This window comes from Cyrtonyx montezumae, unplaced genomic scaffold (genome assembly GCF_038088225.1).
Source record: "Cyrtonyx montezumae isolate F1298 unplaced genomic scaffold, pur_monq_1.0 scaffold_10, whole genome shotgun sequence".
In the NCBI taxonomy this organism is placed as follows: domain Eukaryota; kingdom Metazoa; phylum Chordata; class Aves; order Galliformes; family Odontophoridae; genus Cyrtonyx; species Cyrtonyx montezumae.
The window spans coordinates 23600266-23613436 of NW_027071826.1; the positions used below are offsets into that span (position 1 = coordinate 23600266).

The window sequence follows — 13171 nt, forward strand, 5'->3', positions numbered from 1 at the left end:
AGGAGATAGGTTATGCTATTAGTAACACACTACACATGTGGCTGGCTTTGCTTGCTCTGTTTTAAAAATTACAAAATCTCAACAATTTTCTTTTATATTTTTTTCTTCTCCTCTATTACCTTTTATTATCTCTGCAGCTGCACTGCTCCTTTTTAATGAGCTTTCTCTGCAACAGGCCAATTTGCAAACCTGGTCTGTGTCCTAGACAAGCTGAAGCAAAGGTGTGAAATATTTTACTTTCAGGTGCAGGCCTCAAAGAAAGGAAGTAATGCATAATATCCTCACTGAGTACAACCGTTTGTGGAGAGATGATTAAGAACTTCTTTCCTGAAAGGTATTCTACTGAGCTTATCAGTCCATAATATTTTCTATTGACCCTGAAACCTCATATGTCTGTTAATTTTTTCCCTTGTTCCAGATGGACTTTTCTCCCCATTTTTTACTACTTACATCAGCATTAATTTGCACTAAGTCTCAAATGCCAAGACTTTGCATAAGAATTGAGATTAGTTAGGTATTTATATTGACTTCCAAGTGCCCCGTCCCATTTCCTAAAGGAAAACTGGGGCTGGGTTTTGAAAATTATCTACTAACTTGAAAATGTCCTAGAACAGACGTAGACAAAGCAGTTTTGAATCATTACAGAGGTGCAGTGTAACAAGCTGTTTGCCCTGGCACAAGGGGAAACTACACCATCACCAGTCATGTAGTCCAACAGAAGAAATCCTTGCTATACTGTGTGGTTCTGGACCTGCCTATGTCTTCCAATATGCACTACAGATACTGAAACTAGTGAGTACTGACAAGTGCGTTGGACTATTCCAGCTTGCCTCAGCTATATCAGGACTGAGACTATATAGACTAAAGGATATAACTGGTAGATTTTGTTTTTTTTAATGTTTCTTTCACTTCTTCTCTCAGTTCTTATTTTCAGCTAACATTATCTTTCTCTCTACTTCAGCATGTCCATGTCCTCTGAAACTGCTCTGATTGCAATTCCACAGTGAACTGCTCTGAAACACCAAAATCCATGTCTGCCAAATTAGCTTGAAATTCTTGGTTAACATTAGCTGAGAGATAGTGTTCTAAACAGATATACTTCTGTGTCTCTCTATATGGAAGTTACATTCATTACAATGTTGAAAGAATATGTATTTTAATTATTGTTTACTGTTTGAATACATTGTCATAATTGCTGGAAGAAACTTTATTAATACCATTGCCAGACCACCTTCCAAGATAGTATTTTGTCAGGTTTTTTTTTTTACTATTAGCCTTGCAGCTACCAGTATCAGCAACCATTTGTTTTCTACCACTGGTTCTCAGTGTTCAGAGAAGACAAAAACGGGGTTCAGTTAAAAAGGGTTTTCACCTGCTAAGAGTTGATATAATTATTATTTTCCTTTTGCTAAGAGACATGAGATTTTTTCTTCGCAAGTATGAAACATATATAATATCTATGCATACCAGCATAAAAAAAAAAGAAAAAGATTGAAGTCTCTAAGAAAATATCTTATATCTTATAAGACTCCAAAGTCAGCACTCCAAGATGATGATTCAAATAAAAATGCTTATAAATGTACACCCAGACTTTTTGAAATGCAAAACTGCCTAGAGGTTCTATACAAATACATAGTTGGGGGTGGGGGCTTATATCAGGATAGGAACACATCAATGTTTACCTGCAGTGCAAGAAATGCAATACCACACGTATAACATAGCAGCCTTTCAGAAATTCAAAATTAAGATTGTTGTAGTGGAAATACTAGCATTTCCACGCCTAGTTTCAGGAATGATTTTATGGATATTCTTACTAATATTTTTTGCAAAAAATATTGCTTTGAATAGTGATTTAGTGTCAAGTAGCTGCAGTGTTTCTTTTGTAATTGCTGGAAACCTAGCTGTACAATAGTATACAAACCAAACAATAGATTAAAAGTGTAATAGGTCAAAGACATACAAAGCAAAGACAGATGACAAGTAAAAATTAAAGATATTTGAGCAGATCTCAGTAGATATCATCTGTTAACATAATAGAAGCCACAGTCCTGCTTCCAAGTTGATATTATTTTACCATCAATATCTTCAGCAATGAATACAAGGAAACATTTGCACTGATATATTAAAGACTCTAACATGCAAAGAAAACTGCTTAATTTATCAGAATCCTTTCCTGATGTACATAGGGATCAAGATGAGGTGCAAAGCCTCACCAACTGGATCTAAGTTCAGAGTAAGCGAAGGTTTACTGAGTCCTATAGTTAAAAAGATAGTGGCAGAAAATGTTTTTAACAAGGGACTAGCATAGGGTTAAAGCCAAATTTTTCTTGAACAGATGATATTTCAGATGGCCACACTATTCCAGATGCATCAATTTCCTTGAAAATCCAATCCATATATGTGCATATGCTGTGCTGGCAGGAGGACTGACTGAAATGGCCAAAACCCAAGAGCTAATATTCTTTTGGCCAGAATAATGCAATTATTATTTTCCTAGCTATCAGTCTAAGCATACAGAGCCATCTGTTATGCAAAGCAAACATACACATCTCAATTACAGAAAATGCAGTTGCCTTGACAGAATTTGGATTACACCACTAACCAGGGCTGTAAAATTTGTTTTAAGCTACTGTATAATGGATGCCTTTCAGGAGTTTCCTAATTAGCATTTACCTGCTTAAACTAATTATCCATCCTTCTTCTTTACTGGCTTGTTAAACTTTGTTGGATACTATGCATAAAACAGACTAACATGAGCATAAGACAATAATAAACATTAAAGTTCTGATTCTTTACTGAATTAGCAACATGGTGGTGCACCAATTTCAAAATCTGTGAATCTTGATACCAATTCTCAAAAAGATTAAGACAGGTATTAAAGTCTATTACAAAACAAGGGACTTTAATGAGAGAAAAGAATACAGATATGAGTAAGAAATAGCTCTAGCATTTGCTTTGCTTTGCTAAAGCCAACCCCAAATAACAGTTACTGAACTTACTACAACCAATTTCTTGCATTTTCTTTGAGGACTTGAAAATCTATCATAATTCTCACCACATATTAATCAAAATTAGTAATTTTCCACACTGAAAGTTAAATTTCCAATTTCATTACTGTTGAAGTACAGCAAAACTAACAATTATCAGTGATAATACTTGTCTCCTCATAAAGTAAGGGTACTAATTTAAAGGAAATAAATATTTATATCAGATTTTCTTTTACTCCTCTGAGTGAGTGCAATAGAAATAAATATCTTACCCTGCAAATCATCATGCAAAATCTTTCTTCTGCATTTCTAAACCAAGTAGAAAGAAGCTATTCTAACAAAAGATTTCTGAATGCAGCAGGATTAGGACTAAGTACCAGCAAACAACTTTCCCTTAATTTCTATCCTCTCTTTTAATCTTTGAAAAACAGTTGTTAGCAATTACATTAAAAAATACTATATGTAAGGTATTTTCTTTGTATTAGTGAACATTTGTGGAAGCAGCAAAACATGTCCTTGTTGGAACCCTCCCTGCAAGACATTTTAATAGTCTCTTTCAGCATTTCTTGACTCCAAATGACTCCCTGTCATTGTGTCAGCTCCCTAGATAATGCAGGGTACTCCATAAACATCCAGTAATAGGACACAAGGGAAGTACTATTAACGTGTCCCTTTCCTATCAGGTATAGAGGTTTAAAGTTCAAAACAACCAAGAAAAGAAACTTCATTTGTTTTCAATAAATTAATAATGATTGTTCATGGCAAAAAAGTTTTCAGGCACAAGTGTATCTTATTTGAACATCCAATAGTGATAGACATGTTTTTCAATTACTTCTCAGGATGAACCAGATGCAGCTTTAAATAACTAATTGAATAATCCATGCAAAATACATAAATTAGATTATTATAGTTCCTTTTAAAATAGAAACAGAAGAACATATTACACACAGTTATGCTGTAGAATTGAAAGTGTGTACTTACTTGGGACAGGCCTAAGTAGATGGAGACAGTTTCAGAAATGTACAAAAATTTTCCTTCTTGATTTAGTGCAAATACAAATCCATCCAGGGACTGCAGAGAAAGAAAAGAATAGCAAATAAATTAACTAAAAATTCTAACTTCTAGACAGAGATAGATTCAAACAAAGGTATCACAGAACAAATTGAGGAAAATATTCACGTGTGTTTTTAATTTGAATTCTTAAGACAATTTATTTGTAAAATTTATAGATTAAAAATCAACACAAGTATATTCCAAAGTTGAAGGACTTACTATTATGCTTATATCTGCCATATACTATATGAAATTATCTTATTTGCATCTAGGAGAAATATGGAAAAATAAAATGTTTTTTTTTGTTTGTTGTTTTGTTTTTTTTACAGTAAGAAATAAATAAGGAAAACAAACGGCCTTCCAGTCAAATGGTATGTAGGAAGATTCCCCTGACTCCCCAGAATAAAAGCAGAGAAAACTGAAAAGAAAACGAGAAAAAGAAAATAAAATCCTACTATCACTCAAACCACTATGGGCCTAAGTAATTTGTTAATTAATTGAGGATTACACACACACCATTTTCCTTTTGTGAGACAACAAACAAAGCCAATCAGCAGATTACTGTCAAATGTGTTTACAGCTTAGGCCTATAGAAATATTATGAATTTCATCCCTTTGGTATAAAACTCTAGATCAGATTTTAGTTTGACAGGTTCTCTCTTTGGATGCAGATTCCATTGCAACTGCAAACTGCGGAAGTGCACAGATTGATGCATATCTTTTGAAACATGACTGCAGTCAATAAACAAAGGACTATATTCTAAACTGACATGTACAGCAAATCACTGCATATCAAGATGGAAATATATGTCTAGGAATACAAGCAAATCTTCTCTAGGAACAATACTACAACATGTGCCTTTAGTTTTATGCTTTTTAAAAGACTGACTGCTGGCAAAATCAATCAATAAATTAATTAATTAACAAACTTATGAAGCCTGGAAATGCAAAAATATATACATCAGGGGATACAAAACACCCCAAACAGTAAGATGGAAAAGAAACAATCCCAAAACATCCCATCCTGAAAATTCATTTGGTATAAAAGTGTGTGTAGAGCAAAAGCATAATGACACTGAGAGATCAGCATGGTTTTGGAAGAACAAGATAACAGATGCAGACAAATTCAAGGAAATACTAGACAACAAAGTCATGAAATCATTTCACTTCTTTTCAAATACAGAACAGTGATTTCTTCTTTTAAATTTCTTTGATTCTTCTGTTCTTTTATTAAGTTCTAATACACTGCTAGTCAGAAACTGTCATTTAGGAAGTGTTCACTCCACTCTGATGTAGTAAATGATTCAAAAATCTGTGTTTTCTAAAAAAAAAAAAAATACACCACATATTGGAAAACAAACCCTTACTGCATTAAAAAATACTCTAATTTATATTTATGAATTAATAAAAATGTAAATCTACATAGATTTCCTTCATGTAAAAACATTTACATTATGCAAGTCATTTATGGCCTCTTATAAATCATCATCATTTCTTTTTAAATGATTAACATCAGTTCCTTGAATTTTAACATCAATAACAGGTGGCAAATTTGGAGCAGTGAAGTTCAAACTGGGATCTATACAAGAACAATCAAAACCTTTACACATTTGATCTCCCTAACTACATATAGTTTCTTCTGTTACTATCCACTTTCCCTAGCACAGAAAGATCAGAACAGTAGATCTTTAAGGGTCTCAGTATAAATTGTCCTTATTCTCTGTCCCAGATTCCTTTGAGGAAATTGTTTTAATCCTCTGTTAGAAATAAAACTGAAAACCATCGGTCCGATTCCCTGGCCACCCATGTATGTCCTTGCTAAAATGCCATTTTCCAACAACAACTTGCCATACTGAATCAGACTAATGACTACCAGGAGTGGTTGATATTCCTGGATCCAACAGTCCACACCTACTTCAGAACAGTGCTTGAAATATCAGTGCCAGATAGGTAGGTAATGACCGGCCTGCTAAAAGTTTCTTTCTAACCTCAGGTTGTTACTAGTTTGCATGGTCATGACAGGTGATATTTTATGTAATTAGTTCTACAACTAGCGTGCTCAGGATTCTTTTCCAATCAAAATATTAAGTTGGCTCAATAATATCTTTAATAAAGAAATCTCATAGGTTTTTGTGTTGTTTTTTATTTTTTTTTTGTGGGGTATCACATAAAAACAACTTTCTTCTTCCCATTTTTAACATATCCAATTTGTGTGATTCCCTTCTTTTACTGGAAAAAGGCTCCATGTACTCAGGGCACATTTATGATCTGTTCTGTTCAGTACATTATATTACTGTGTAATTATCTGGCAAATCTGGATAGAGTTTTGGGAGAATAGCAAAATGTAATTCTCTGAGTAATGGCCTTCTTGCTTCTCTTCTAAGTAAGCATGATCTTATTTAAGAACTCAGGCTTCTTAGTGAAGCAGAAATTTATAAAAAGCTTTCGACACTAATTAAGCAGAAATATTCTCCTCAGTGTTGACTTGGAATTGACTAAAACTGGAAATATATTAATAAATAAAATCACAGGTAGACATGAATAAAAAGAAATTACAACTTTTATGGCCCAAGTTTTTAAAGTCCCCAGCAGCTAAGGGGAGTCTTAATATGAGAAGCGTTAAGTATCTTTTTCACGTTCATAAGTCTTAAGTAGCTTTTTCATGTTACTCCTCTGTTTCACCCTTGTCTTTCAGTTAAACAGTTTTAATGCTTTATCCTGTTCCGCTGCCCTTTCGGAGAACATCCTTTACTATTTACCTCCTAGTTTTACAAGGGAGGTTACTATGGCACCACTGATGGAACGGCAGGGCCAGTGTAACATACCTACAACTTTTCAGGCTGCTTTCATAACTAGTCATTTTCCATATCATAAAATTAATTAAGCTAAGAAAGACAACAGAGAACTCTGTGGTAGTCATGCATTTTTTCTCTTTTTCCTTTCCCTGCTTCCTGAAGTTATATTTGAATTAAAATACTGATATAATTCACCATTTTATTAAATTGAGCAAAATTTGAAATATTATTTAATCATATTTTGGAAGAGCCAGTAGTTAATTGCTAGTAGAGCAGCTAACTATTTCCATGCTCAAAATACAAAGACATCAGAAGGAATAAGCTCAAGTCCTCTTATCAGAGAAAAATGACCATAGAAATAGTAGAAGAAATGGTCACCTTCCAAAACGAGGCAGTTCCTCCCCACCTACACAAAAGGACTGACTGAGATGGACCCCTTTTGTGACAGTGTTGTTGTTCCTTATACAGGTCAAACAGTAGTTCTGAAGGACTGCCTCATTCGTTATTCATAGGTATTATTTATGAATATTTATTATTTAAGTAATGCGTGTTGAAATTTTTCAATTTTTCATAAAGCGTATGTCCTTTGTGCATGCCAAGAGAGCAATAGACCTCAGAGAAAGCTGGCAGATAACATAGGAGGGGTTATATTATATACTGAAGAAGAATATATGGTATCATTGTATCTATTTACAAACAATTTTGTTTTAATGAGAAATCTTTGGAAGTATTATTTATATTACATTTGCATAGCCAAGAAGCCAATAAATGTGAGAAGGGTACTGAATTTAGTCAGCTTTCAAGTCTGACTTTTAAACTGAGGAGCACATTGTCATTTCCAGCAGGAATTTTGCTGTAGGTCAGAGGAAGACAGGATTTGCGTTTTGGATATTCCACAGTTCCAAGGTTATCGTCAACTATGACGTAGAAATAGGGCATGCAAAGGCAAAGACTATTCCATAAAATATTTTCATTGAAGGAGAATATCAAAGTACAACATCTTCTGTTAAGAAAGTATTCTTGAGTTCATTTTGTTATTATTTTTAAAAGTGAAATTGACTTTCATAAACTTTGTGCTATCCCATCTACTATGGCGCCTTAAAGGTGGTCAGGATGAATGTCCATGCCAATTTCAAGCACAATTAAATTTTAAAAAGACAGGCAACTTTGTGTTTAAACCTACACTGACTGCTCATATGCAAAATGTGATTAAAGCTGAATTTCCCCAGTACTTTTATTTCAGAAAACCATTATGTATTATGCTGTTTCAATCACCACAGGCTACTTTTTAATATTTTTTTTTTTTATATTGCCCCACTGTTTTCAACAGGCGCCAATTAAGATTCTGGGGTCAAAGGGTTAATTACATCTTCTTACCCGCTATGTAGAATTTTCTGATTATTAACCAAGGTTGGATTAAGATGAAAAAGAACCGACACAAATGTTAATGCTTGCCCCTCCTTGAGAAGATTTATCATAATACCATGCTGAAATCTATATGCTTTCTTCAAAGCTGTTAGAGAATGAAATCTTAGAGGAAGCACTAAAATAAATGCTTTAAAGATATGGAAGTATCTGATTTATTGAGCCAGTTCTCTTATTCCTGAAAACTGTTCTAAGCTAGCAAGACAGGACTGATATAAGATTTCCTTTGTCACATATCAGCAAGTCAATGTGGTAGACATGAAGGAAGTGAGACTCAGATGTAAAAGTCACTAGCTACAGCACCTTTGAATAATGACGCCAATAATTATAATTTATGTCCTCTGACATCAGAATAATGAAAATGTAAAGTACAGGATTTTAACCCAAAATACTAAGTGGCTTGTACAGTGTTTGTTGAATACTGAGGTTATTTCCTTTCAAGATATGAAACCCACTGTACCACTTTGACCGAATATATGCTAATGTATAATGCATTGCACTAAATGGATTTATATTTGTCAGAGGGATTTTGTCCCAGCTATTTTTGCATATACCCACCACAGACAAACTTAATTCATTGGAGTCTTACTACGGTGTCCTTCTGGAGAATATCCTCATATTTCATACTATCCATACAGTCCCTAATTCCTTTTAGTGTATTCCAACATTGCAAAAAACCCTGTTACCCTGACCTAAACTCCAGTTAGAGTGAAGAATTACCAGTAGGCTAGGTTATTTTAATGATAGATTATTTTAAAGTAAGCCTTCACCATCTGTTTCACCCCTAATTATGAATGCGAAAAGACAATATTTCACAATTACATCAGTAAAAAGTAAGATACACATGATTTAAATGCATGCATGTGTTCTTTGTCCAATGCAGCATGCATCTGTGATATTTTTCTTGTATCTCAGGCTCTGATCAAGACAGAGGGGCTGGAGAAGGGACTACTTACACTGATAAAATAGATTAATTGATATACTAAATTTTTCTTTGCAAACAGATCATCTTAATTGGAATTTTTCAATGTTGTAACATAATTATATCATAACTAGAGCTGAGCATTAAAAAGCCTGTCATCAATTAAACATACAATATTCCACAACAGCAAAAATATCTAGATTTTTTCCTTAAATGAGAGGGTAAAGAGGATGCAACTGACACTGAAAAAAAATAGTTCTTCTCTTGCAATAAACATATCATCACATAGTGCATTTAACACGTTATAGCATGAGTTAGGAACATGGTTTACTACAGATAGCAACAAAAACACGTGTTTCATCTCTGAATGGCAAGAATTCTTGGTCAGGGCTCTCAAATAAGATGAACAGCACAGACAGTGGCTAACAGAACTCAGATTCAAAGCTTCAGTGCCCATTTACTGTGCTCTTACAACAAACCACAATAATACCTTCCAGCAACACCGACATACAAAATACTAACTACTTAAGTGGGAAATCTGACCTTGGGCCTTCACAATTAAGTATCGTGAGAAAATGAGTTTATTATTCCTGGAACTGTGATCTTACATATATTGTATTTGATACATCAATATAAATGAAGATCGGTCATCTGTTGACTTACATAAATCTCTAAAAGCTTTATTTCTCCTTTTCAGTCTTGTTAATACTTCGCAGAGTACAACAGCAACAAAATCCAAATAAAATAAAAAGGCATAAAATTTCTGCAGTGACCCTTTGGCTATGAACTTTTTTTTCTTTTTTCTTTTGTTTACCATAATGTAAGAATACCAAAAAACACAAAATTCTGTTTTCAACTCTCATACCAGTGCAATTTTTCAATCACAGTCAATGCATTGTTATATGACCATATATTCTTTGTGAATCAGCGACACATATTTGGCAAGCAACACGTATCTGACAAAAAATAAATGACTGCAGTAAAAAAGATTATGCAAGAGGACAAGCTCAAAGGATGCAATTAGAAAAGATTTTGATACTAGGACCCTGAGTGGTCAGCTTCACACTCTGCTTTTGTGGTCAGGATTCAATGTATGACAACAAGGAAGTGCCTGAAAATAAATGTGTCAATAATAAGATCTGTTTTGTAGCTTGAAATCAAGAGACAAAAGAGTAAACTTTACTGATTCCCTCGATTAATCTTTCACCAGCCTCACAGAATAAATGTGTTTATGTAAACAAAGCAGAAAAAACTTGGAGGCAGACTACTTGATTTAAAAATAAGAGATTTTGTTCCAGATCAGGATCAGCAAGAGACTACAGAGAAGAAAAATTTAGAGACAAGAATAATGTTTGAAATCTGTCAGCTGGATGCTCAAGGTGTATTCCCAGGTGTATTCACCAACAGGAAACTGAAAAATATCATAGGAAGACTATAAACAGAATCACAGGAAGACTAAAAATCTTATGCGAGTTCAAGAAAAAAATAAAAAAAACAATAAATTACTTTTAGGGACTTTGTTTATAGTAATTTAAATATTTTCTAGAAGGCCATTCTATATTTCTACAAAATCTCAAGCCATCCTGACTGCACAGATGAAACTGCACCACGAAAACTAACTTTCTGAAAAGTTGGCATCACAGTATGAGAAAAAACTATATCCTTGGGTTAAAATGTATTGCTATTTGAAGAAAGAGAGTATGGCTTAATAATGTGGAAAAAAAAAAACACCACCACCAACAACAAAAAAAACCCTCACCAAACTCCAAGACAGATAGTTTGTAATTATTCTGCATCCTGTTTATCAGAAGATCTTTCTTTTTTTTGTCCAAAACTTTCACATAGCTTGTAGAAAGCCATATAAATGTCAAAATAAAAAATCAGAATAACAAAATTGATTTAAATGATATAAACCAGACGATGTTCAGTTATCTATATGAATTTTTTTGGTTAACTACTTGTACTATTTTGCTACATCCTCTCTATCTCTTCTCATTCTCCTTCTGTTTGGTGAACTGATCCAAATTACTGGGATGAACTGCTGAAATTCTTCGTGCAGGTTTTCATGCATGCACTGATGTGCACTGAGGGAATTAAACTATTTGTTAGAAGCGGTCCAATATCTTACACAGTAGAATGATGGCTGAAGTGGAGTAGGTTATTTCAACTTATATGGCATTAAGATCTTAACAGTCTGATGACATGCTAGAACTTGAAGTTTCTGAACCTTTTTCATCCCTGTGCTGGGGAGGAGGCAATCACCTTTGAGGAAAATATTTTACAAGGGGAGTAGCATCCACTAGTAAAAGACAGTATGAATTTACTCTCTTTGCCTTTTTTCGAATGGGTGGGGTGGAAGATGATAAGTTGTACATACATTTTTTTTACATGTAATGAAAATAGTTTAATAAAAGTTTCATTGCAAAAAGATATTGAATAAACCATGCATTCCCTCTGTATCTGTGGTTTCCAGGTCTGTGGACTGCACTCTGAAAAATTTCAAACTGAACTTTTCCATGTGAAAAGTGAACTCCACAAAAGTCTGAACAATCTGAACCAGTTAGTCTGAGTAACTTCAGCTTTAACTGTTTGAATGGACATCTTTGAAAAATAACTGAGAAAAGTAAGCTTGCTGTGCATAGACTTAAGTTTTCAACATAACATTTAAACCATTAGTGGGACATTCTGGGGGTCTGCTAGTACACAATAAAAGATGAAAAATTGCTGTTCTCACTGAAAAATGCTATTGTTAATTTTCCATTCTTCTGCATAAATTATTCATTACTGAAATAAAACACTGATTTACATTAGTACATGCTATACTAACCGCTGTTGAAAACGCTGAATTTAAAAGCTTAATAGGAAGGATATTTATCTTTTCTTTACTATTCTCCTTCCTTGAGAGGAAAAAAGTACACAATTAGTATAAAGAAAAATGAAGAAAAAAAGACTATTGAGGGAGGGATTCAACATGTTGCACTCAGTTAAAATTCAGCTTTCTTGGACTTGTGTATTAAAGTGCTGACCTTTATAATCTTTATCATCTTTATGAAGCCAATTCCTGATGCACTCCTACCCTTCAATTATAAACAATGTCTAGTTCTGCTTCCAGACTATTTGGATAGTAGACCGTAGTACCAATAACTGTGCTCCACCTAATACAATCCAATATACTATATAGTGTAAGAATTATCATATAGAGTTTAAATTATTTACCATTTACTCTGAGAGTTTGATTGTTTCAGCCAGGGTTAAGTGTATATCTGTCTATGAATTGATTGGCTTTGCTTTGGATATACAGAATTTTAATATCAAGTGGTTTCTGTTCTTTGTTGGTACAAATATTCTGATCATACATTCATTTGTGCTTCAAAAGCTGCTACCCTAAGGACTTAAAATTTTGCAGGTGCTTACAGTATTTACTAGTACAAGTGCCAAAACCAAAAGAGTAAACTGACACAGTAGCAGGATTTAGGGTAAATACTGAGTGCTGACAGAATAATGGCTAAGTCCCCGGACCTGCACCTCAGCCTGAGACTCAGAAAGAGTCTGTGGGGCACTGATCTGAATGGAACCCACAGTGCAGATGGGAGTGTATACAAAAAGACAACTGACTGGGAGCAATTGTCAACTGTGAATTGTTTTCAAAGTAGCAAGTTTAAAGCCCCTTTATTTAATGTTGTATGAGTACTTCTGTTTATGATTATTCAAATCATTCATAAACACTGTATGCCTGCCTGTTTGGTTAAGCTGTTATATAAATTATATATTATAAGTTATATAAATGTTTATTGTCTAAAGACTAGACAAAAAATAGGGAGGATCTGTTACTCTTAAAATAACACCTGCACTCATCAGCAAGTGCTCAGATGCTCTGATGACTGGTCATGACAATTGGCTTGCAAGAATTAGCCCTCCAGCCCATGACTGAGTTCACATGTATGAAACTGCAATGGAAGTGAGAATACATGAAGCAGAAGGGCTGTGCT

General features: G+C 34.0%; 1 protein-coding gene across 7 annotated transcripts in view; it reads right to left on the reverse strand.

Annotated features, from left to right (window-relative positions):
* The window catches only part of NPAS3 (neuronal PAS domain protein 3), a 597540-nt gene that overhangs the window by 180667 nt on the left and 403702 nt on the right, over window positions 1-13171 (reverse strand). For all 7 annotated transcript variants that reach the window (XM_065753476.1, XM_065753462.1, XM_065753444.1 and 4 more), the window contains one exon: window positions 3969-4058. In XM_065753476.1, coding sequence (XP_065609548.1) covers window positions 3969-4058 — 90 coding nt within the window. The remainder of the gene's footprint in view (window positions 1-3968; window positions 4059-13171) is intronic.